The sequence below is a fragment of the Lycium barbarum genome, chromosome 11 (genome assembly GCF_019175385.1).
Source record: "Lycium barbarum isolate Lr01 chromosome 11, ASM1917538v2, whole genome shotgun sequence".
NCBI classification, from domain to species: domain Eukaryota; kingdom Viridiplantae; phylum Streptophyta; class Magnoliopsida; order Solanales; family Solanaceae; genus Lycium; species Lycium barbarum.
The window spans coordinates 104360509-104387950 of record NC_083347.1 but is presented as its reverse complement, the minus strand read 5'-3'; the positions used below and the strand labels follow the sequence as shown (position 1 = coordinate 104387950).

The 27442-nt window shown below is 39.8% G+C and overlaps 2 protein-coding genes across 2 annotated transcripts; both read left to right on the top strand.

The window, feature by feature from the left end:
- The first annotated feature begins 10268 nt into the window (after window positions 1-10268).
- Window positions 10269-10931, top strand: LOC132620054 (uncharacterized). The gene has a single exon (XM_060334778.1). It carries the CDS (start codon window positions 10269-10271, stop codon window positions 10929-10931), a length of 663 nt encoding a protein of 220 aa, XP_060190761.1.
- Window positions 10932-23604: 12673 nt separating this feature from the next.
- Window positions 23605-24941, top strand: LOC132620052 (uncharacterized). Its single transcript, XM_060334777.1, has 2 exons — window positions 23605-23952; window positions 24873-24941. The coding sequence occupies exons 1-2, from the start codon at window positions 23605-23607 to the stop codon at window positions 24939-24941; spliced, it is 417 nt and encodes a 138-aa protein (XP_060190760.1).
- The last annotated feature ends 2501 nt before the right edge of the window (window positions 24942-27442 follow it).

The following is a 27442-nucleotide window of genomic DNA, read 5'->3' as shown; positions in this document are numbered from 1 at the left end:
TAGTGAAGCACCTCAGGAGGCCGGCTTGGAAGTGAGGCTTGGTACCCAAGTCATCCAGAAGAAAAGTAGTTTCAAGTATCTTGGGTCTATTATGCAAGGCAGCGGGGAGATTGACGATGATGTCACACATCGTATTGGGGCAGGGTGGATGAAATGGAGGCTTGCTTCCGGAGTGCTATGTGACAAGAAGGTGCCACCACAACTTAAGGGAAAGTTCTACAAAGTGGTGGTTAGACCGACTATGTTGTATGGGGCGGAGTGTTGGCCAGTTAAGGTTTCTCACGTTCAAAAGATGAAAGTTGCTGAGATGAGAATGTTGAGATGGATGTGTGGCCACACCAGGAGTGACAGGATTAGGAATGAGGATATTCGGGACAAGGTGGGAGTGGCCTCGGTGGAAGACAAGATGCGAGAAGCGAGATTGAGATGGTTTGGGCATGTGAAGAGGAGAGACACGAATGCCCCAGTGCGGAGGTGTGAGAGGTTGGCCATGGATGGTTTCAGACGAGGTAGGGGTAGGCCAAAGAAGTATTGGGGAGAGGTAATTAGACACGACATGGCGCAGTTACAGCTTACCGAGGACATGACCTTAGATAGGAGGGTTTGGAGGACCCATATTAGGGTAGAAGGCTAGTAGATAGTCTCATTACCCTGCCTTATTAATAGTCGCATTATCGTAGTATAATTTCTTGTGCTCTAATTTATGCTATTATGCTATTATCTGTTATTTCCTGTGCTTTGATTATTCTATGTTATCTGTGTCGCTTGCGTTACTTCATTTCCATATCGCTTTGAATCTCTTAGCCGTATCTGACCTCTTTTTATGTTTTTATTGAGTCGAGGGTCTCTCGGAAACAGCCATCCTACCTTGGTAGGAGTAAGGTCTGCGTACACTCTACCCTCCCCAGACCCCACGTTGTGGGATTTCACTGGGTTGTTGTTGTTGTTGTTGTTGTAGTTAGTTCTCTACCAATTGATGATGCTTGTTCTTCGGCCAACTTTAGCATGTAAAATCTACAACGTCTTGCCAGCATTCTGTTGTTTTCCTTTCTAATCCTTTGCACGGCAAACTCGCAACTTTCTGGACCTACTTGAGGCATGGTTAAGGAGTACCTTGTTGGGATTGGAGCGTTGAGATTTTCCAAGTCACGAACAAGACGTTCTGATTCGGCAAGCCGATGTGACCATTCTCGACGTAAACCGCAATAATATTCCCGCGGATCTGAATATTTCACACTGCAGAAATCATCATTACGCTCTATAAGAAGGTGAGGATTTAGCTCATATAGTTTGAATTCACTGGTATCGCTCGAAAAACTGCTATGATTTGAACTTTCATCATCACTGCTATTTGGTTCTTTTGGAAGGAGTAAAGACCAAGGTGAGTTTCTACTGCTTGACATTGAATAATATGGTGTAGTCTATTAACAAAAGAAAGGGCTACTTATATAGTTGCAAACCCCCAAGAACCCTCCGGGGGGGGGGGGGGAGAGTCTTAATGACCCTACCTACTTACCTTGTTGTAAGAAAAATATTAATCTTCATCGGACATTTCACAGTCCGAATCCCACTTGGATCTAAATCTTGTGCTACTATGTATACCATATTCTACCCTATGGTAACGTCTTTGTATCCGATTGTTCTCTTCGCGAAAACGATTAAGAGCCAAATTAAACTCTTTTGGAGTTTCACGAGGCATTGACATAGCACGTTTTTTTGGGCGTTTAAGCCCTACTGACGCTAACTTGTGCTCCAGTGCTTCAGCTTCCCTAACACGCCAATCTCACTCCTCTCTCATTTTATTATTGTATTCTCGATTGAATCTGTCGTTAGGGTTATTTGAGTAATGAAAATCATCATCACCTAGTTCCCAGGTCCTACCCATTGCTTCAAAGATGTTTGCTGGAGTGAACGATATAACACGATTAATATCTCTAAATTGGTCAAAAAATGACATCTTAACTCAATTTTGTGTGGAATGTTGTGTTTGTAACAGTTATTCGTCAAATTACGTTATATAAAGTTTGATTCGAATTATTTTGGCAGGTGAGGTGATGTTGGTGCAGCCGCATAGCACAGTAAAGTCATGTGTTGTAGAGTATAACGTATGATTTTACTGCGTTATTCTGACTCAATGCCTCAATAACGCATTAATTTACTGCGTTATACTAGTATAACGCAGTAAATTAGTGCGTTATGCTGTTCTCCATCCATTATTTGATTTGACGTAACACTGCAAAACACTATAATTGCATGCATGCGTTAGTCCTATTAATACTGAGTTCGTATAAGGAAAACAAAAACATAAAATTCTAAGTTTCAACTAGTTTTATCATTCTGTATTCCTCCTCAGTTATTCAAAATATAACAGATGTTCCAAGAATTAAAGTTTCTTTATTCTGGGACGGACAAATTATATTCGAGGAAAATAATTTGCGCTACGATTCTCCCCCAAAATACCATGTTAAGTTTCCACTTGACTTAAAATTCTCAAAACTACTCCAAGCCTTGTATAATAGACTACAAATTAGTAGAAGTGATTTTGATCTAAGTATAATTGGAAAATATCCAGTGTCATTTACGCCGCAAGGTGTAACTAGTTATGGACAGTGGTACATTCAAGACGATGATTCTTTGACTGATTATTTGATGGCGCCGTATGATTATAGGCGATGCATAACTTTAAACGTCCTTGAAATGTATATAGAAAAGGTGCCCATTAATCGACTTGAATTCATGGTTAGGGCTCCTCAGGAAGCCCGAAATAGACCTCGTCGGGAAGCCCTGTCTATAATTCAGGCCGAAGTCGCTCAAGCGGAACCTACTTATCAACACAATTACCCTGACATGAGTACCTATGAAAGCATCTTGACTAGCCAAATGCCTCTGGATAGATTAAGTCAGCAATTTGACGGGCAGTGGTAAATATTCATTTTTTACAATATTATTATTATTATTATTATTATTATTATTATTATTATTATTATTATTATTATTATTATTACTGCTAATGATGTCGATTATATTATTTAGGGGTTATACACCTGATATGGATCATATCGGACGGTCTCCTCAATCGGGATGGACGAATCAGGTTGGAACATCCTCAGCCTATCCAACAACTCAAAGCGATGGACCTTCCTCAAGTTTCGGTGCAGTTGATTACTATCGGTACGTCTATTTTTTTAACATCAATAGTGTTATTTGATGTGTAGTAGTTAAAACATCCTAATTTCTAATGTAGGGAGAATGTGGTGGTTGCACCAAATTATAGGCAAAGGACTGCTATGGATGGTCCGGATTATCCGAATTATATAGTGACATCACCCAGCAATAGTGAGGAAATACCTAATGCGGAGGAAAGTGACGATGAGCAAAGTGACGATGAGATTGAGGTTGGAATTAATTCTCGACATCAATTAGAACTGTTGCAAGACATGATGAACAGTCCGACACACGAGGAGGAACTGAATTCACAGCAACCATTTGAACAGCAAGAGTCGACTCCGGTTCAGCCACAAAGCCAATTTCAACAGCAAGAGTCGACGCCGATTCAGTGGCATTCCGACGAGATCCCCTATCTTGATCATCTTCAAGATCGCCCAGATGCCTTTGTCTTTACTAGGGATGATGATCATATTCGGCGAAGTTTGTGGAAGGAGCCAGTGGATATTTTAAAACATAAGGTTCATATTGAAAAAGGGATGATTTTCAGCTCAAAAAAATCATTGCAAAGGGCTGTTAAGATTTATTGCATCCAGGGGATGAGAGAGTTTAAAGTTGACGATTCCACACGAAAATTTTGGCGATTGGTCTGTAAGCGAAAATATCAAGGCTGCGAATGGATGCTTCGTGGTAAGGAAACTGCTGAAAAGATGTAGACTATTTCAAAGTTCTACACCAAGCACACTTGTGATATGGGTGACCTCCCAGATGATCATTGCAATCTAGATACTAATTTGATTGCGCGTGTATTAGTTGCCGACATTGGAAAAAACCCAAGGTATCCCCTTCGCCTAAGTTTATTTTATTTTTGGTGTTAATATAATGTTCGTCGTTATTACATGCTGATATTTCAACTTTTTCAGGTACCTTATTAAAGATTGTATTACAGCCGTCCTGAAAGTATATAGCAAAACTGTTACTATGAGGAAGGCGTATCTTGGGCGTAGGCGTGCACATGAGATAGTCTACGGCAATTGGGAGGACTCTTTCAAGAAGTTGCCGAGATACATGGCGGCTCTACAACATTTCAATCATGGTACTGTTGTTGAATGGAAGCTCAAATCGAAACTTGGTGTGCTCGGTAATATTTTTGATTTTGTGTTTTGGGCATTCAAACCATGCATTGATGGTTTTGCTCATTGTCGGCCTGTAATATCAATAGATGGAACACATGTGTATGAGAAGTATGACATAAAACTGCTAATAGCAGTTGGAATGGATGCAAATGGAGCTATATTCCCTTTAGCTTTTGCAATTGCAGCTAATGAGAGCATTAGTACGTGGGGTATGCTTTTGGACTACTTAAGGCAACACGTTATTAAGGATCGCATGGGAATCTGTGTGATATCAGACAGAAATGCTGACATATTGCACAATATGTTCAATTTGCAGGGGTGGCAGCCACCATTTGCCTACCATCGTTATTGTTTAAGGCATTTGAAGGCAAACTTCCAAAAGGCATATCGAATCCCAGCACTTTGCAATTGGATGTGGGCGGCTGCAACAGAGCATCAGGAGAAGAAGTTTAACCTACAGATGGACATTATTAGGCGGGCGAATGAGGAAGCCTTCCACTGGTTGAATGCAATTGATAAAGACAAATGGACATTACACCAGGATGAAGGTAGGCGATGGGGTATGCTGACAACAAATAGCTCTGAGTCATTCAATGGTTTGTTAAAATCTGCACGTGGACTACCTGTCACCGCAATGGTGAGAATGACATTTAAGCAGGTTGTGGAGCGGTTCGTCACCAGATCAAAAGAGGCCAAAGCATATGCAACAGAAGGTCTAAGATGGTTGCCAAAACCGTCAAAACTGTTCGAGCATCACAAATATAAGGCTCAGAAACATGATCGGATGGAGTACAACCCTGCAGAGCGCATATTTGAACTCACAACAAGTGTACACCAAGGTAAAGGAGGTAACGTCCACACAATTTGTGAGATTCCAAGAACATGCACATGCGGCAAGTGGCAATCATATCACATGCCATGTTCTCATGCCTTCAAGTGTTTCATCACAATGGGAAAGAACGCCTCCTCGTACATGGCTGAGGAATATACAGTTGAAAATTATGCAAGAACATATGTTGGAAGGTTCTACCCACTTGGCAGTGAGATTTATTGGCCACCGGATCCTTTTTCAATAGTCGCAAATAAAGCATTTACCCGTAAATTCAGAAAGAATGCATACTCGCGTATTCATAATGAAATGGATGTCCACCGGGGAGATACACTCGAAAATGCTCATTTTGCAATTATGTTGGTCATGATAAGCGCAAGTGTCCCTTACGACATGGTGGTCAAACTACATCTCGCGGTGGAAGTACCTCTCGTGGTGGAGGAAACTTTCGTGGTGGAAGTACCTCTAGCGGTGGTGACACGTCTAGCGGTGGTGGGGGAAGATCAACTCAAGGGCATTAATTGATGAATGTTTTTTAAGATTTTTTCTTACTTTGATGATTGTATGATTATGCTGTTGTTTTGAAGAATATTAGTATGTTAAGTATTTTCACCTACTCAAGGTTATGAATGAATGGTGCAATTTAATTAAGTTTATTTTTTTTGTATGAATGCTGTCATTTTGAGAAACTTTTGATTAATTATTGATGAACAAGTTTAAGTATTCGCAAAGAACTTCAAGATAATGTCGCCGAACCTTTAAACGAAAATTGCCTTCGAGCACTTTTCAGCCACTAAAACGGCCATCTGAACTTTTGCGTATCCTTGATGTATTGATCCTACCTTATTAATCGCACAAAAATAAGTAGGGTTCTATATAAAATATTGATGTTTCGGGGTCGCGAAACATGATTAATCTATGGTCAAAATACGTTAAAAAGTGTAATGGAAGAAGGGTTAACTAAAAGGGCTAGAAAAAAAAACAAACGCACTATAGCGCAGTAATTTACTGCGCTATAGCATGTCCGTGTAGACATTATAGCGCAGTAATTTACTGCGCTATAGCAGTTAACGGCTCCGTCTCCGTTAGTGCTATAGCGCAGTAAAATACTGCGCTATGGGTAGTTTTGTAACTTTTTTTTATTGGGGTATTTTGGTTCAAAATATTTTTTCTAGGGGTATTATAGTTCCAGACTCTTCTGCCCACCCCCTCTTCTCGTCTTCTTCTTCTTCAAATCCCCCCTCCCCCCCCCCCCCCCCCCCTCCCCCTCCTGTTTCCTTTCTCATTGTGGGAATTTGAGGGGGAAATGATGTGGATGTGCTCAAAAAACCAAATCTATTTTGCAGTTTTGGATTTCTATATTTTTGTTTTCTTATGTAGAGTGTGGACTTTGTAGGACTTTGGATAATCGGAAAAATCCAAAATTGTGCCATTGAAATCGGGTCATTCCCGGAAAATATTTGGCTGATGGGTATATTTATTCTTGTATTGTAAAATCAATTTCTTGATTTGTGATTTGTTTTTGCTTTTTGAAGTGATTACAACTTCAATTTCTTCACCGGAAAATGGTTTAACGTGTTGAAGGGTGAAGAAGATGAAAATAGTGGGGATTTGCCTTTTTTTTTTTTTCAAAGAAAATGTTGTAAAAATAAGACAAAAAATAAAGAAAAAGACAAAAGGTTATTATTATTTTTGACAAAAATAAAAATGATGTGGCATAGTTTTATCTGACGTGAATTGTGATATCAACGCGATTGAGAGACACAAATCGTCAGAGGGGCTTAAAGTACCTGTTTTGAACAGGTTCAGGAGTCTAGATAAAACTCCATAGAGTACAAATACCGGAATGATAAAAATGAACAAGTACAGGGGCCTACCTGACTATTCCGCCTTTTAAAAATACTACTATATGTAAAATGAAAAGTTTCTTCATCCAATAATTAACTTTTTATTCTATCAATTACATTTTCGTTACAAATTGATTTGGTAATACTCCCTCTATCCCAAAAAGACTATCTGGATTCGGATTACGATGGTTAAACTAATTAATATGCCATACAGGCATACACACAATATACTTTATTAGCTATTAGCTCTATTGACCAGAACACAAGTCAATATCACCTGTTAAATGCCACTAGACAGTTTACTAGTCTGCTTCTACAATCTAATCCTTGGTTAAGTACAATGGTTACATGGTGCCTTTATGCTGCTAAGCTATGAAAGTTAAGTGATAAGAGTGTTTTAGGTCTCATACAGATGCTTTTCAAGTAAACATAAGATTATACTTCAGATTTTCTTGCGGAAAATCCTATGAGATAAGTTACTGTCTCAAGCTAAAACCAGAGAATTTATACGAGTTCGACCACCTTACGGAAAGAAAATAACTTTGTTTTAGCAATAACGTCTTTGAATTAGCGTTTGCTTGTATTTGTGTAGACTTTATGCATGAAGGCAGTGTATACATGAAAAAACGAAAACAAGACAAAGCAAAAAAAATAGAGGACCATTTTCTTACCGGTTAAACCGAAACCGAACGGCTGAGGACCAAAAAATGATTAAAACAAATATTTCATGGGTTTGGTTAACAGTTTGACGTGTTTACAAACTGAAAACCGGTAATTTTGACCAAAAGCTCAAAATTAGGCCTTAAGGCAAACCTCTGCCTTAAGGCCTAACTTTTGTCCAAATAGGCCCAACCAGCTATTTGCGGGACAAAAATTAAAGACCAGTGCATTTGAAGGCAATCCGCACAAAACATAAAATAAAATGAATGTTACTAATGTTCAAGGCCCATTAGAGAAATGCATACGACACTGGACCTTTCAAATGCACCTTAAACACTAAAAACGTCCAAAAAAGCAGTCACCTTCAGTAAATCATCAATAAGTTTAATATGAAGGTTCAAACACGAGTAATTATGATTGTGATAATAGCTTCAAGCAGAGGAAGATCATGAATTTCTAGAACATGATTGCATCACTAAAAAGGCGAGAAAAAAAGTATTTAGTGCGATTCAATCCCTATTCCTTGGGATAAATAACGCAAGATAAATCAAATGCATCATTCAACCCTTTTAGAGCATAAATCCTAGCAGATAATATTAGATCAATTCTAAGAAATAAGAAATATGTACATAAAATATCCAGTTTTATCAAGCAACCACAGGTTCACGTGACCCGAATTTTAGGCCTAAATCCACCCCCGGCTTCAAGTATCAAATCACCCTGAACTAGAGATCTCGAATTCGATTTGTCGAAATAAAGGCATAAGAAGTGCTTTAACTCTAAAACATAATTTTTTTGACACAAATTCAAATTAGTCGAACTGTAAAACGGGTATCAAACATCGGGTAAGAAAAGGGGTATACCTCTAAAAATCCTACATGATTATTATTGGTTTGTTCTATTTTTATGTGTTCACTGATTTAAATCAAGTTTCTTAATCACCAGATTTTATATACAATGCTTAGTTTACTACTATTCCATATCTTATTGTAACTCTATGTGCATATAAACGAAGGAAGATATTTTTTTCAGAAAATAGCGACAATCAATAACCAAATGGTGATATGTCTTTTTTGGAGGCATGCCTTATTTTAACAGTGGACCTCACAATTTTTATTATAATATCGGGCATGTAAATGGATTTACTATAGGACATTTTCTTTTTTGATACAAACATTTGACCTTAGATATTAATAGTTTAATCTTCATCGTTAAGATTCAATTTTATTCTATGTATGAGAGTCAATGACTTGGCTCATGATTAGTCAGTAGCTTAGGGGTCCATGTGCAGCTGTCATTAGCTGTCATTGGTCAAAGTCAAAGTTAATTAGTTTGTTAGTTTAAGCTGTAGATATTTTCTCTCTTCTCACGTTTTGATTCTGTGTATATAAGCAAGTAACAAAGTGGAATAAAGTGAGTTTTCCATTTCTCAAAATATCTTCAATTGTTCATGTCTCTCATTTTCTTCTCACTGTTTAACCTTGCCTCTCACGAGCTCAATAACCTCCATTAGTGGAGGCTGAGCCTTGTAGTTAGAGATTGAACCACAGTTTTAACATGGTATTAAAGCCTTAGGGTTTGGTTTCATCGATTTCCGCATTCGCGAATTAACTCGCTCATTCAAATCTGAAAATCTAGGTATCAAATTCTTCATTTTTGCATTTTTGATCATTTCGATTCAATTTCTCTCAAATTGATAGTGTTGCGAGCTTCGAATTCAATTTGTGCTTGGTAGATTGTGCTAATTATAGTTTAGTTCTCAATCGCTATTGTTGAAAGTAGTGGTGGCCGTTCGGTTTTTCGGTTCGGTTTTATCAAACTTCGATTTGGCTATTTCGGGTTCGGTTTTTTTGAAGGTGGACACCGAACACCGAACCCCGAACCAAACTAGTTCGGTTCGGTTTTGGTTTTTTAAAGTTCGGTTCGGTTCGGTTTTGGTTTTTTAAATTCGGTTCTTTTGATATGATATTAGAAGCGATTCCTTTGACACTAATTCATATTCTCAAAAGCAATAAAACATAAAACTGATAAATTGAAATCAAAATCAAACAAACAGGATATACAAGAATAGAAAACTATAACCATGATATAGGATTACTAGGTGTTATATACATACCGTAAGAATAATTAAGAAAACACATAAAGGACATACATTAATCCTAAAGACACATCCTAGTTGTCTTCCTTAACATATTTGATTTTCTCAACTGAAGTAGAAAATTAGGGATACAAATGCAAAAGAGAGCTTGTTACAATTGAGTTTTTTTGGCTTTAAACTTAATGGGCCTACTATTTTAATTTTTTTGGGCAATGTATTAAATTTCGGTGTGTGTTCGGTTTTACCAAAATTCAGTTCGGCTATTTCGGTTTTGTTTTTTTGAAGGTGGACACTAAACACCGAACCAAACTAGTTCGGTTCGGTTCGGTTTTTTGAAGTTTCGGTTCGATTCGGTTCGGTTTTTCGGTTTTCGGTATTTATGCCCAGTCCTAGTTGAAAGCAAATTTCAATTCAATTTGGTTTCGGTGAATCGTGTGAATCGCGATTCAATTCTCTCAAATCACTGGTAACCTGTTTATTTTTCTCCTTAGCATTACATTAGTTAACTTGCAAGTATTCGAACAACTGAAAGTATGGCACCAAACCCAGTTGAGAACCAAAATCAAAACCAAACTCAGGAAACACTTGATTCAACCAACCCTCTGTATGTACACCCATCTGAGAACACTGGTTTGTCAATAATTCCAGCGACATTTGACGGTACTGGATATCGATCATGGAGACGTGGTGTACTTAGAGCACTCTCCGAAAAGAACAAAATAGGCTTCATTAATGGGGAAATCCAGAAACCAGATGTTGATTCTAGCACGTTTGCACAGTGGGAAAGGTGTGACGACATGGTGACCTCTTGGATCTTAAACTCACTCTCAAAGGACTTGAGTGATAGTTTGCAATATGTGAACAATGCTAAAGAGCTTTGGGAGGAACTCGAAGATAGATACGATCAAGAAAATGGTGCAAAGTTATATCCGCATCAACAAGAGATTAACGACCTAGAACAAGGAAGTATGGATATCACTGGATACTACACTAAGATCAGAAAACTTTGGGAGGAACTCAACACTCTAGATAGTAGTTCTCAGTGCACATGTTTGTGTAATTGTGGAGGAAAAAACAAAAAGCATAAGGCTGAGCAAGACAGGAAATTAATCCAATTTCTGATGGGATTAAACGAGGTTTACACAGTGGCAAGAGGTAGTATATTGATGATGACTCCACTTCCCACTATAGCATAGGCATTTTCCATTCTAGTCCAAGAGGAGAAACAAAGAGAGGTAAGGCCTCATAGTAGGATGAACCTGGCATCCACCTCATTGAGTGCAAGCACAAGTACTGGCTTAAGAGTAAGTACAAGTCACAATAAGTTCAAAACCAACCACTCACAAAACAGAAACTCTGGAAATAGTGTGCACAAAAATTCAAATGGATACAATGCAAGTCCTAATCCAAACTATAACAGGTCCACCTATCCTCCCCCAAACATAAATAATAACAACTTGTTTTGTGACTACTGTAAAAGACCTAGGCATACAGAGGATAAATGCTACAGGTTGCATGGATTCCCACAAAACTTCAAATTCACCAAGGGAAGGAACTTTGGTTCAGCTGCAAATGCAATGGCCTCTGGAGATAGCATAGTAAATGGCACTCATGAGTACAGTAGTATATAGAATAATCATGGAATAAAAGGACATAGCCTGACAAAGGAGCAGTATGATCACCTGGTTAATTTTCTAGAAAATGCTCAAGTTCAAGGAACAACTGGAGATCCTAGAGAGACTGCAGACAATGTCATGAATGGAGCTGTCAACTTTGCATGTATCTTGGCATGCTACTCCTCTATGACTGATATTGAGATTGGTAATCTATCTTGTAGCTGTTTCAAACTTTCTGCTGAATCATGGATAATAGATTCCGGAGCCTCAAACCACATGACCTACAATAAAAGCCTGCTAACTAACATTAGAGTTTTACCTTACCCTTTCTTGATCACATTACCAAATGGTAATAGGGTAAAAGTAACAGAAATAGGTGATACATGTTTGAGTGCAACATTGACTTTGTATAGAGTATTATTTGTGCCTAGCTTTAAGTTGAATCTGATTTCTGTTCATTATTTAACTCTACAACTCAAAGGTGAAGTCAAGTTTAATAGTACTTCATGCATTATGTAGGGCCCTTCAATAAAGAGCCCTCTGGTGATTGGTAGAGCAAGGAATGGACTATATTTCCTCTGCTCAAAGTGCCACACTGGTTGCTCCCCTTATGTCAAATCTCCCGACAAGCAAGCACTGAATTCAATTTCTTGTCCATCTGTAAATAATGCTCCACTCAGTCCTAAGGAAGTTAGTCATGTTGTTAATAATGTGTCTAGGCTAAATAAGCAAGCTTTACATTCATCCACTCCTCTTGTAAGATGTACTAATTCAAACAATATAAAAACTTGCCATGGTTTTGACTCTTCTGTCAATCAATGTCATTTTGTTACCCCTTCTGATACTCAGTCTGTTATAACATGCATATCTCATAAGAACAACATGGATCACTTGTGGCATAATAGGCTAGGGCGTGTGTCTTTTGTGAAGATGAGGGGCATCACTGCTATACCTATTACATTTTCACCCAAACAACCATTCTTGTGCACTGTTTGCCCTATGGCAAGACAGACAAGGTTACCTTTCCCTTCTAAATCAAATTCCTCATCAACTAAAACCTTTGATCTACTCCACCTGGATTTGTGGGGACCATATCACATACCAACACATGAGAACCAAAAATACTTTATGACCATTGTTTATGACTTTAATAGGTCCACATGGACTCAGCTACAGAGTTGCAAGAGCAATGCTTTGCACACCATAAAAACCTTTATGTCCCTGATAGAAAACCAATTCAAACTCACTGTCAAAGCTATGAGAACTGATAATGGACTAGAGTTTGTCAACAAAGAGACCACAGACTTTCTCCAAAGTAAGGGCATTATACACCACAACAGAATGGTATAGTGGAAAGAAAACACAAACACCTACTTGAAACTGCTAGATCCTTACTAAACCAATCAAAAATTCCCATGAGATACTGGGGAGATTGTGTTTTAATAGCCACATACCTAATCAATAGACTACCAAGTGCCACCATTCAGAACAAAACTCCTTATGAATTGTTATACCAAAAATCACCTACTTACTCCCACCCGAGATCATATGGTTGCATGTGTTTCCCCACCATACTCAAACACAAAGAAAAATTTGAGCCCAGATCCACACCTCATGTTTTAATTGGGTACCCCTTCAACACAAAAGGATACAAAGTACTAGACCTAAGTTCCAAGAAGATACATATTTCTAGAGATGTGATGTTTCATGAGAGTGTTTTTCCTTTTGCTTTGACTTTTCCTGATTCTAGTTTCATATTTGTGTTAAGAGTACTAAACAATAATATGAGTGGTGCAAAATATTCCAATAATACTCTAAGTAATGGCCCAATATTGCATGAAAACACCACTAATGATGTTACTTGTACCACAACTGCTGATAACATAGCTGATGGTAGCATGAATTCTGAATCCTCATCCGAGAACCAACATGATACACCATAAGTTTCTTCCTCATCTGAACCACTCACATCACCATTTGAACCACATACCTCATTACATACACCATTTGAATCACATACCCCAGTTGCACCTTTACTATCCCACTTATATGAGACCACCAGCTCATCATCCCAATCATTATTTGATCAACCTAGGAGGACCTCTAGAGTACACACCAGACCTGCCTATCTAAATGAGTACAAGTACACCTTGCCCAACCTCCAGCCTCAGCCATCCAACACAAATCAATATCTTTCACTCACCAGTCTTAACCCTGAGTGTCAGTAGCTAGAAATAAACATAACTCATGATGTTGAACCAAGCTCATATGAGGAAGCTACCATGAGCCCTGCTTGGCAGTAAGCTATGACCCTTGAATTTGAAGCTTTATATGCTAATGAAACATGGGAACTAGTAAATTTACCTGCAGGAAAAAGGGCAATAGGATGCAAGTGGGTGTACAAAATCAAGCACAGGGTAGATGGGACAGTAGAAAGGTTCAAAGCCAGGCTTGTAGTGAAAGGATACACACAACAAGCTGGCATAGATTACAATGAGACCTTCTCACCAGTGATCAAAATGACCACTGTCAGGACACTAATCAGTCTAGCAGTAAAGAAGGGATGGAACTTGTATTAACTAGATGTCAACAATGCATTCTTGCATGGAGACTTACATGAAGAAGTCTATATGGAAATTCCAAAAGGACTCGAAGTAGAAGACAAGGGTCTAGTCTGCAAGTTAAAGAAATCTTTGTATGGATTAAAGCAGGCTAGTAGAAAATGGTATGAGAAATTGACAGAAGCATTATGTTCAAGAGGTTACTCCCACTCCACCAGTGATTACTCATTGTTCTACAAGAAGCAGGGCCAAGATGCAGTGTTTGTTTCCATTTATGTGGATGATGTCATCTTAACTGGAACAAATATCAGGGAAATAACAGATTTGAAGTGTTTCCTACATGAGCAGTTTACAATCAAGGACTTAGGAAGACTTCAGTATTTCTTGGGTCTGGAAATACTCTATAAAGAAGATGGAGTACTGGTTTCTCAAAGGAAGTTTGCCTCAGACCTAATCAGGAAGTTTGACTGCCTCAACTATACTACAACATCTTCCCCAATAGACTCAACAATCAAGCTCAAATCAGATGAAGGAAATGTTTTAATTGGTCCAACATACTATAGAAAATTGGTGGGAAAACTCAACTTTCTCACCAATACCAGACTTGACATTTCTTACAGTGTGCAGCACCTTAGTCAGTTCCTTCAAACATCCAGGGAACCTCATCTTAAAGCTGCCCTACATGTGCTAAGATACTTGAAGAATGATCCTGGTCTGGGCATCTATTTATCCAAGAAACCTGACTACACTATCACTGCCTATTGTGACTCAGACTGGGCAGCATGCCCTGACTCAAGAAGATCAGTGAGTGGATATATTGTGCTCATGGGAAATAGTCCCATCAGTTGGAAATCCAAAAAGCAAACAACTGTCTCATTTTCATCAGCAGAAGCATAATATAAAGCAGTTAGGAAAGTAGTTGGAGAACTTGTGTGGTTGGAAAGACTGCTACATGAACTAGATGAGACACCCTTCTTGCCTATATCAGTTTTCTGTGATAGTCAAGCAACTGTCCACATTGCTAGGAACCCAGTGTTTCATGAAAGGACTAAGCACATAGAGGTAGATTGTCATTTTGTCAGATTCAAACTACAGGAGCGGTTGATTACACTTCATCATGTCTCTACTTTTGAGCAGCTGGCTGACATCTTCACTAAAGCTCTCAGTGGACCTAAACATGCAGCCATCTTGGGCATGTTGTCAGGAAGTATCGGTCACGACCCGGCCAGGGGGCCATGATAGGTACCCGGAGCTGACTACCGAGCACCACTTATTATGCTAATCATTATACACAACCCGAATATACACCATCTCCAAGGCAACACATAAATATACATAAGCCCTCACGGCTGCAAAAATGATATACAAAAATATACACTGATGTATCCATAAGACAACAACTACCCACGCATCCGTATCTACGAGCCTTTACTAGGGTATTGAGACATAAGGACGGGACAGGACCCCGTCATACCCCAAATATACACAAAATAATATGACCATAAGTAGCACCTTCGGAGCAGTGGAGTGCTCCTGTGAATCCGCTGATAAACTGCTACGGGTTTGCACCATCTCCCTGTCTACCTGTGGGCATGAACACAACGTCAAAAAAAAAAAGGACGTCAGTACGAAAAATATACTGAGTATGTAAGGCGTGAATAATACTAGCATAAAAAAACAAAATGAAACATGAGGCAAAGACATAACCTGCTAGCTTTTAAAGGAAAACACATATTATGCATATCAAATATACCATCATCGTTAACCCGCGTTCAGGTAACTATCGCACGCCGCCCACTAGTGGTGTCATGTCTGGCCACATAGGCACGGTGTAATCATAAGCCGCCCGCCGTAGCGGTGTCATGTCCGGCCAACTAGGCACGGTGTAATCATAAGTCGCCTGCCGTAGCGGTGTCATGTCCGGCCAACTAGGCACGATGTAATCATAAGCCGCCCGCCGTAGCGGAGTCATGTCCGGCCAACTAGGCACGGCGTAATCTCATCATTATATGCTTATCAAAGGACATGCATAAGAACTCAAGTAAAAGCTACAACTTTATTGGGGTGACGTAAGGTCGAGAACCCCCGATTCCATTATGGAGTAGTCATGATCATCATGCCTCACCTTGAAGGAACTAGCATTATAAGGCGAGGGTATCAACAATGAATAGCATCAAGGAATCATGTCAAGATCATTAGCATCATAATAACATCATATCACTATCATAGAACATATCTCATCTCTATTTTGTGGGAAACTGTTAATACTCTTTAGCTTTCATCTTTTGGAATGTAAGAAGGTCATGGAAATTACCGGAAAGAAATCACCATATATATAGGAATCATGCCTTTGGAAAAGAAGGAACTATCCTCACATACCTTTGTATCTCTTCAACTCTATCGTCTAATTGCGTGCCTCTCAAGCTTACAATTCTACCTTCAAGGGAATTCGTACTAAGATTAGATAATTGAAGACATACTTAAGCTAGAGCGACTAAGAGCTAATGAAAATTGGGCAATATCCCCATTCTTTCAACCACTTTCTCCAACTGTAACAATTCCCAACCATCAACAACAACATCCACAATATTGTAATCAAAGTTCTTCACCGACCTATACATCATTCAATTCTCACAATTCTATTTAAAAGTCATCCCTAACCATAGCTCCTCATATAATGCTTCTTTAACATCATTTATATCATTTATGCAAGATCATACTCACAACATGTCAAGAACTATAATTCAAATCAAGTCATAATTCAAGAATATTACTATTTTCATATTTGCACTCTATATCTTCCCCCCTTCCAGAATCTAAGTCTTTTAACCTCTTAATACTCTTAATAACTTGACTTGAACATAAAACGTACCTTTGATGTTGTAGGAATAAGCTTTGGATGAAGATTCTTCACTTGAAGGAACTCCAACCTCAATTTCAAAGGAAATCTTAGCTTCCACAAACCCTAGTGGGCATCCACACCCTTGATTCTACTAATTTATGATGATTATTCTTTAATCCCTCTTGGATTTGTGATAATATGACATGGAAAGTATTTTAGAGTTTTCAGGGCTGAGAGAAAAGTAAAATCTGAAAATTGTTGACTAGGGTCGTGTATTTATAGCTGGGGCTGGAAGATTCTAGATTGGCGGTTCGACGGTCGGGTCGACGGTCACGTCGGCGTGTCGATGGTCCGTCGACTTGCTCCGTCGACCTGCTTCTGCAGATCAGAAGTTGCAGAGCCATATTGACGGCGGCGATTGATGGCCCGTCGATGTCACGCCTCAAAACCCACCCTAGACGTGACCGACATCCGACGTCATGAACAACATCAGAAGAACCTTAACGACACAATAATAACACTTGAACCCGCCAGGTTCAATACTCGCCTCCAACAGTTTATAAAATAAATGTAACATCAAGTTCCTTTTTAATAATTTTTCCTTATTAAATTAAACTAAGTTATAAGTAACTGCATCTATGAGGATCACAATTAAGTAATAAAATCAGCGGAAGTCTAATATAAGTAAATAGTCATAAACGTGGCAAACACCCATTGAGTCATACGAGACTTTGACAATCTACCCACAATTCTGACAACTATCTATGGAGCTTCTAAGAGACACAACAATCATCTAACTTCGGGACGCAGCCTGGAAATCTAGAATAATAAATGAAACAAGAAGTGTCCTACGAACAAGGATGTGGGCTCACCAAATCAACAGCAGCAGCAAGTTCTCCTAAGCGTCGAGGGTATCACGAACCTGCTCTTCTCCGTTACCTAACATACCATAAAAAACAACAATGGTATGCGTGAGTACTTTCGTACTCAGTGAGTGCCTCAGGGACAACAAGTAATATAAAAATAAAATATAATAATACATAAAGAAATCAGTTCTGAAAAGAGAGTATAAAAACAGTCATTCCACTTTATGATTCTTAATATCATTTGTTAAACAATTTACAAAGCCATAATCAATATAAAAACAGGTATTCAGCTTGTGTATCTCAATAAGAATTATCAAAACCAATTATAAATCCTTTCGTCAAGTTACAACTTTCAATTATGCCTTTCAAATTTATCATGATTGTCAACAACAGTTCCATGAAAGAATTAGAATATCACACATGCCAATACAGGCCCAAGAATCAAGCATACCGCACATAGCGCACCACACCGGAACATATAATTCTCGGTGGCTATCCTTCCTCCGAATAGCTAGGCATAAATCACACCCCGGGTAGCGAACCCAGCGATGGCCACTCTTTCTCCCGAATGGCTAGGCATTAATCACACCCCGGGTAGCGAACCCAGCGGTGGCCACTCTTCCTCCCGAATGGCTAGGCATAAATCATGCTAGGATCCATAGTGGCTACCCTTCCTCCCGAGTAGATAGGCCAAACACCACAACAAAGTTCATAGCATAGAAGCCGATTCACAAATTGTCTCAAAGTAGTCACACCATCAATAACATTAACGTTCATTATGCATATCGAAAGAATAAGTCATTCCAATCAATGTTTTGAAAACGTACAACTTCTTTACAAAGGTTTCCATGTCCCAATTCACCAATGAGAATGTCATTATCAACTCTTAACTATCATTACTAAGCATCTCCAATCAATCTTTCAAGAGAGTTTGCAAAAGAGACATATAAATTACCTTTATATTCAAAAAGGATTTTATTTTTAAAGAGACATACAAATCATCCTTATTGTCCAAAAAATGATTTTCAAAGAGACATACAAATCACAACCAAAGAGTTTACAAAAATCGATCGAAAGAGTATGTTCAAAAGAGACATACAAATCACAACCAAAGAGTTTACAAAAATCGATTGAAAGAGTATGTTCAAAAGAGACATACAAATTACCTTTATATTCAAAAAGGATTTTATTTTTAAAGAGACATACAAATCACAACTAAAGAGTTCGTAAAAATCGATAGAAACAGTATGTTCAAAAGAGACATACCTTAAATCCCGTTAAAATATCCCAAACGTAAGCTCCATGCTTCAAAGAATCATTCTACATCTATTTGAGGTTTGTAATACCAATAAACTATAGATATTCACAAAAATCGCAGCTACTGTTCATAGCTGGAAACGCACAGCTACAGACCTTGAAATCTGATCTTCACCGTTCACATTTAAGACCTATATTTTGGGACCACTCAGTTAACATTAGGGCTCGATCCAACGGTTAAATAAGCAGAAAACGTCAATTTAATATGGCTGGTCGGAGGAAATTCTACAACAAAAATACTAGGGTTTTGTTTTTAATAAAGTGCATCTAAACCAATCCTATTTCATGATTCTACCAGCTATTCCATGTCTAAAACATAATAATAATTCCATATATCCATAAAAGTGTGAGGGTGTTACCTTTTTGAAGAAATCCCAAAGCTTCATCCCATATTTGACCTTAAATGAAGTTTTCACAATCTATCGATTTCATATAATGATTCGGTGTTAACCTAGTGATTAGCTAAGGTAATTAACTTAGGAATTTGAGTAAAAACTCACCTTAGAGAGATGATATATTGCTCTGGTAGAAAAACCCCCTCCTTGGACGTTTTTGGGTTGTATTTATAGGTTATTATAAAGGCTTGGGCTTTAAAGCCTAATCCTACAAGAATCGGGATTTCCATTTTATACAGCTTCAGTAAATCGGTCATAACTTTTCGTACAGACCTTTGTTTGACCTCCATAATATATGGTTGGAAAGGTATTTCAAATACCTAAAACTTTCATGTTTTGAGTTTTCCCACATTCCCAACAAAAATACCTGAAAACTGGGCATAACTGAAACTGTCTCAGACTTAGACGAATTTCAGGATTTCTAAGGAACTTCCTTATCTCATTTGACCCCGAAAAGATTATTTAACACCATTATCCATCCCAAAGGAATCCAAAAGGTTAAAATGACATCTAAACCCTAATTATTTCATATTGATACCTAACTCGGATTTATGGGATGTTACAGTCGACGTGTCTCGTCGATCGATTTCTGCAGATTAGAATTCTTAGAACATAGCGACGGTGCACATTGATGGCTCGTCGACATGGTTGACGGTCCGTCGTTAATGTCTGGTGTCTGCAGATTCCTCTAAATCTGCTCAGCCTGCGTCGGTTCAACCCGTTCAACTTCTAATCCTGTGATATACCTGGAATACCTGCTAGTACCTCCATACATGGGGTAAAATACTTAGCATCTCAATACTCGGGTACAAATCTCCTTTTCAGGCATACTTGACTAGGAAGCTCTAAGTTTTTCCTACCATGAAAACGAGAGGTGTAACAATATCTCCCCTCCAACTTGAGGGGGGGGGGGGGGGGGTGTTAAGATTCAATTTTATTCTATGTATGAGAGTCAATGACTTGGCTCATGATTAGTCAGTAGCTTAGGGGTCCATGTGTAGCTGTCATTGGTCAAAGTCAGAGTTAGTTAGTTTGAAGTTAGTTAGTTTGTTAGTTTAAGCTGTTAGTTTAAGCTGTAGATATTTTCTCTCTTCTCACATTTTGATTCTGTGTATATTCGCAAGTAACAAAGTGGAATAAAGTGAGTTTTCCATTTCTCAAAATATCTTCAATTGTTCATCTCTCTCATTTTCCTATCACTGTTTAACCTCACCTCTCACGAGTTCAATAACCTCCATTAATGGAGGCTGAGCCTTGTAGTTAGAGATTGAACCACGGTTTTAACATTCATCATTTGATATTGGATAGCTTTTTTCACAATTAATTACACTGCTTCAGCTTATTAAGTTCATTCATTTTTTTTGGTTAGCTTGCTCCTATTATAAATGTAAAGTTCCCTTTCAAGCTTCTCGCAGGGCAGTAAAATTAATTTTAGTTTTAGGGGATTTGCTTTGAGTATGAAGAAAGTACTAATATTTGTTAAAATATTCACATATATCAAATCTCACCTACTGAATTTTTTTTTGTTTGCTAAATACCTTTCAAGAGTATCGCATAGTCTTTGCATAATTTATGAGTTGTGCTTAATACACGACCAAATTAAACATACTTCTCTTTTTCTCATAGTTAGATCACATCTTACGACAAAAGGAAAGAAAAATGACGTGTCAATATACAAAACTATACTCGATCTCAATGTTTATTTCAGTGTTTAGGTGTTTATCCTCGTAAAACTAATTTCCGTATAAATTATCTCTTGTTAGATTCGGTATAAAAATCGTATAAAATTATTTCGTCATTGCCTATGCCAAAAACTAAATTCTAACCAAGCAACGAATAAAATTAATAATACTAAATTTATTTTCGTAACCAAATTATTTAATGTGTAACAAAAAAAAAATTACTAGTTTTGTATACGGTAAAAACCGGATATGAGCAAGACCGGTGACACAAGGACCAGGGATAGCACCAGATGTGGCTGATGAAGAAAAGAGAAGTAAATCTGTTGGTCCGGCGTCTACGGACCAAACTCTGCGTTGCCGTTAGCACGGTTTCACCAAGTCAAGTTCTCGTGGCCGTTAGCCCGATTTCTCTGTGCCCGGATTGAACGTGGCCGTTAGTCCGGTTTGCCAGCTGTAGAACAGCCACGCGTCAAGACCGTTCGGCCATTTTGTACTGACAGCCGTACGAGTGTCAAACCGTATGGTCTTATCTTATCCTTTTAGGGCTTCTTTATTTCAAAAGGGCTTAGTGTAATATGAAAGGCCCATGAGACAAAACTATAAATAGGGGACATTTGTCTACTTTTAGGGGTTGGCTTTTGAGTGATCTAAAACTTTGTAATAGCAAATATACAAAAAACATTCTCTCTCTCTCTCTCTCTCTCTCTCTCTCTCTCTCTAGTCTGAATAAGTGGATTTATGTGGTTTTTGCTTATTCTTTTAACACCATTAGCTTAATCATCTATAGCAACATATTCATTCAAAGCATCGACATATATATTCATATATACATATTATAGCGCGAAAATCCATAAATATTTCTCCTAAACCCAAAATAGATTAAAGTTATCCACATATACTATACCTCACTTACAAATTCAATTTTTTACCTAAATTCGGGGTAAACAATTTGGCGCCCACCGTGGGGCAAGGATAATAGTGGTTTCTTAATCTTGGTTTCTATCTCCTACCCGTTGGTTTAACAAATCTTTTGCTGATCTCTGTGAAAACGGACCAAATGGCAAGCAGTGGGCAATCTGGTCATGTCAACAACAACGAAATTATGGCCGAAAATAAGAACAGTGGGCTGCGGGACCTACCAGCAGATCCCATCGACCCAAATTCTGTTGATTCGAGGGAAGGCCTCAACCGGCAGAATACCGTGAACCAGGAGAATGCCACCCAGCCGGCCACTGATCCCTTAAATACTCATAATTCGATTACTTTATCCCGGGCACAAGGCCGGAAAGTACCAGATACCCCGAATGAGGTTAACTTACGTCTAATTTTTGAAATGTTGCAGGAACAGAGAACCGCCATCGCCGAACAAGGAATCACAATAGCTCAGCTGCAAAGTAAAAATGATAAGGCGGCCCCGGAGAGGTCGAAAGGTGTCGCCGAACCAGGAAGGGACGAAACATGGATGGTCGAGAGTAATGGATCTGGAGCCGGTTCATCCACCGAAGTTCTGAGAATGCTCGAAACATTGGCAAAGCGGGTAGACTCAACTGAGAAGAGGGTAGAAACATATAACTCTCGGGTGGATGAGATCCCGGGGGCCCCGTCTATTCTAAAAGGTCCGGATTCAAAGAGGTACATTCAAAGAACTTTTCCTCCAAGTGCGGCTCCGAAATTAATCCTGAAGAGGTTCAAAATGCCGGATATCCAGAAATATGACGGTACAACGGACACACAGGAGCACGTGACTTCATACACCTGTGCCATAAAAGGAAATGATGTCGAAGAGGATGAAATTGAGTCCGTGTTGCTGAAAAAGTTTAGGGAAACCTTATCGAAGGGAGCGTTGACTTGGCACGAACATCTGCCCGAGCATTCAATCACTTCTTTCGAAATGCTCGTGGATGCGTTCATAAAAGCCCATGCTGGAGCTAAAAAAGTGCAGGCCCGAAAGACAGATATTTTCCGTATAGCCCAAAGGGACGATGAGTTGTTACGTGAATTTGTCAACCGGTTGCAAAGGGAACGAATGGAGCTCCCTCCGGTTCCAGAGGAATGGGCGGCACAAGTTTTTACCAAAGGGCTTAATCCTCGGAGCTCGACGGCCTCGTTCAAATTAAAAGAAAACTTGCTGGAATACGAGGCTGTGACCTGGGCAGATGTCCATAACAGATACGAATCAAAGATTCGGGTAGAAGATGACCAACTCGAATTTCCCCCGGGGCCCGTAAATATGAGCAAAAGCTCTGAGAGATCGAGGAAAAATTACGAGTCGGAGTCAAGACCATCGAGGGAAAGGTATTGGCCATACTCTCATTCGGAAAAGCCAAGCTTCAGGTCGGAAAAATCGAGGGTTGGTCCCAGTCAATTCTCCGGTCGGGGTGATAAACGGACCGAGCGCCCGTCAAACGGTCGAGGTCTATCATTTAGAAGTGATGCTGGGAATTCGGCTGGCAACAAAGACCTACCAAGGATATCAGAGTACAACTTCAGCATCAATACCTCGGATCTCGTCTCGGCCATTGGTCGTATCGCAGAAGCAAGATGGCCGAGACTAGTGAGATCAGATCCGGGTTAACGGGACTCGAGCCTGATGTGTGAGTACCATGAAACTCATGGGCACAGAACTGAAGACTGTCGCCAATTGAGGGAGGAGGTGGCTCGGTTACTGAAAAATGGCCACCTTCGAGAAATCCTGAGTGAACGAGCTAAAAGCCACTACCAGGAAAGGGAGTCCTACAAACTGGCCGAACCGGTGGAACCTCAGCATATAATCAACATGATAATCGGGGGTACAGATGCTCCTCGAGGACCGGTGATGAAACTGACAAAGGTTACCGTTGTGCGTGAGAAGCGCAGCCGAGATTTCATGCCCGAGGATTCCATCTCCTTCAGCAACGAGGATGCAGAAGGAATCATTCAACCACATAATGATGCGTTGGTAATTTCAATTCTTATTTTTAAATCACAAGTTAAACATATTTTGATTGACCCAAGTAGCTCGGCCAATATCATCCGGTGGAGAGTGGTAGAATAGCTAAGGCTACTCGATCAGATTGTACCGGTGGCCCGAGTGCTTAGTGGTTTCAATATGGCTAGTGAAACCACAAAGGGGGAAATTTCTTTGCCGGTCAACATTGACTGTACCATTCAGCAGACGGTGTTCTATGTCATCGAAGGGGATATGAAGTATAATGCTTTGCTTGGCAGACCGTGGATACATAGCATGAGGGAACAAGTTAATTAAGTTTCTTCAAGCTAATGCCGATTGTTTCGCATCGTCCCATATAAATATGACAGGTGTGCCACCGGAAGTGATGACTCACAAGCTCAGCCTTGACAGGAGATTTCCCCCGGTGAAGCAGAAGAGGAGGCTTATGGCGAAGCCAAAAAACGCCTTCGTAAAGGATGAGGTAACAAAGCTTTTGAAAATAGGCTCTATCCGGGAGGTAAAATACTCGGACTGGTTAGCTAACGTAGTGGTGGTGCCGAAAAAAGATAATAAATTTAGAATGTGCGTTGATTATAAGAATTTAAACAAAGCATGCCCGAATGATTCATTTTCGATGCCTCACATTGATAGAATGATCGATGCGACGGTCGGGCATGAGATGTTAAGTTTTCTCGATGCTTACTCCGGGTACAACCAAATCCGGATGCACCCGGAGGATCAAGAGAAAACATCATTTATTACTCGGTACGGGACTTACTGTTACAATGTCATGCCCTTCGGATTAAAAAATGCCGGTGCAACTTACCAACGCCTAGTTAATGGGATGTTCGAAGAACAGATAGGGAATTTATATTAATGACATGATAGTCAAGTCCCTGGAAACAGAGGACCATTTAAAACATTTGCAGGAAACCTTTGATGTACTCCGTAAACACAACATGAAGCTTAACTCGGAGAAATGTGCCTTCGGTGTCTGATCAGGCAAATTCCTGGGTTTCATGGTGTCGAACCGGGGGATTGAAATTAACCCGGACAAAATCAAAGCCATCGAGGATATCGAGGTGGTGAATAACGTCAAAGGAGTGCAGAGGCTCACCGGAAGGATAGCAGCGCTGAGTCGGTTCATATCGAGATCTTCGAATAAAAGTCACAGTTTTTTCTCCTTACTAAGGAAGAAGAATGACTTCGTTTGGACACCGAAATGCCAAAGAGCCTTGCAGGAATTGAAAAGGTACTTGTCCAGCCCGCCTCTGCTACACACACCGAAGACGGATGAGCAGTTGTTTCTTTACCTTACCGTAAGTGGTGTTTTGGTCCGAGAAGAATCAGGTACGCAATTCCCTATTTATTATGTGAGTAGAACGTTAGGGGATGCGGAGACCCGTTATCCCCACCTTGAAAAGTTGGCTTTGTCATTGGTAAGTGCTTCAAGAAAGCTCAAGCCTTACTTTCAATGCCATCACATATGCGTAGTAACTACTTATCCTCTAAAGAACATCATGCATAAACTGGAATTGTCGGGTAGACTGACCAAATGGGCAATAGAGATTAGCGGAAATGATATCGAATATAAACCTCTTGGACGGCCATTAAGGCCCAAATCTTGACCGATTTTGTGGCAGATTTTACCCCTACTATGATCCCCGAGGTTGAGAAAGAACTCCTGCTAACCTCGAGAAAGGCTTCGGGTATTTGGTCTTTACACAGACGGGGCCTCGAACCTCAAAGGTTCCGGGCTAGGCATCATCCTTAAAACCCCTGCCAGGGATGCCATTAGACAGTCGATTAGAACTATTAAATTGACTAACAATGAAGCCAAGTATGAGGCTATGATTGCAGGTTTGGAATTGGCTCGGAGTATGGGGGCCGAAATAATCAAAGCGAAATGCGACTCTCTCTTAGTCGTTAACCAAGTAAATGACGTCTTTGAGGTTAAGGATGAATGAATGCAAAGATATCTGGAGAAAATCCAAGTGATTCTACATCGGTTTAAAGAGTGGACCACAGCACATACCCAGGGAGCAGAACAGTGAAGCCTACGCATTGGCCAATTTGGGCTCTTCAGTCGAAAGAGAAGAAATCAACCCCGGCACTATAGTACAGTTGATGAATTCGGCGGTGGAAAATGGGCATGCCGAAATAAACACGATGGGTCTAACTTGGCATTGGCTCAACAAATATATCGACTACTTGCAAGATGGAAAGCTCCCGAGTGACCCAAAAGAATCACGGTCACTAAGGACAAAAGCAGCATGGTTGTGCTTAATAGACGGCCAATTGTTTCGACGGTCTTTCTTCGGGCTCCTGGCCAAGTGTTTGGGTCTCGGAGAAACCGATTATGTGATGAGAGAGGTCCACGAGGGTACCTGCGGTAATCACTCCGGTGCAGAAGCCTTAGTTCGAAAAATTATCAGAGCCGGTTATTACTGGAACCGAATGGAGGAGGATTCAGAGAATTTTGTCCAGAAATGTGATGGGTGTCAAAGGCATGCCCCGATGATTCATCAGCCCGAGGAGTTGCTACACTCGGTGACATTACCTTGGCCCTTCTTGAAGTGGGGAATGGACATTGTTGATCCTCTGCCATGGGCACCAGGTAAGGCCCGTTTTATTTTGTTTATGACTGACTATTTCTCCAAATGGGTTGAAGCGCATGCCTTCAAAAAGATTAGAGAAAATGAGGTTATTGACTTCATATGGGACCACATTATTTGTCGTTTCGGCATCCCAGCCGAGATAACTTGTGATAACGGTCCTCAGTTCATTGGAAGCAAAGTCAATGATTTCCTCGAAGGGTTGAAGATCAAGAAAATTGTATCAACTCCGTATCACCCAAGTGCAAACGGACAGGCAGAATCCACGAATAAAACAATAATTCCAAATCTAAGGAAAAGACTTGAAACATCAAAGCATCACTGGTGGGAAGTGCTACCGGAGGTATTGTGGGCTTACAGAACCACATCAAAATCAAGCACGGGAGAAACGCTTTTCTCGTTGGTCTACGGGGCTGAAGCCCTCATCCCCGTAGAAGTTGGTAAACCGAGTCTCCGATTCAGATACACCACCGATGAGTCAAACGAGGAGGCCATGGCCATAAAACTCGACCTCGCGGATGAACTTCGCGACAACGCGTTGGTCTGTATTGCACCCCAGAAACAGAGAATGGAAAGGTACTATAACCGGAGGGCCAATTTTGGAAATTTTCAAGTTGGGGACTTGGTGCTTCGGAAAGTTACTTTGAACACCAAAAATCCCAACGATGGAAAGTTGGGTCCGAAATGGGAAGGCCCGTACAAGATAACTGGAATAACGGGTAAAGGGTCGTATCAGCTGGAATCAATGGATGGACAACGGCTGCGCAACAACTGGAATGTGGCTCATTTTAAGAGATACTACTGCTAAGGTATGGACACCTATCTTGCGTTCATTTTTTGTTAATCTTTCTTTTTTGCAGAAAGTCGAGTACCGGATGAAGTTA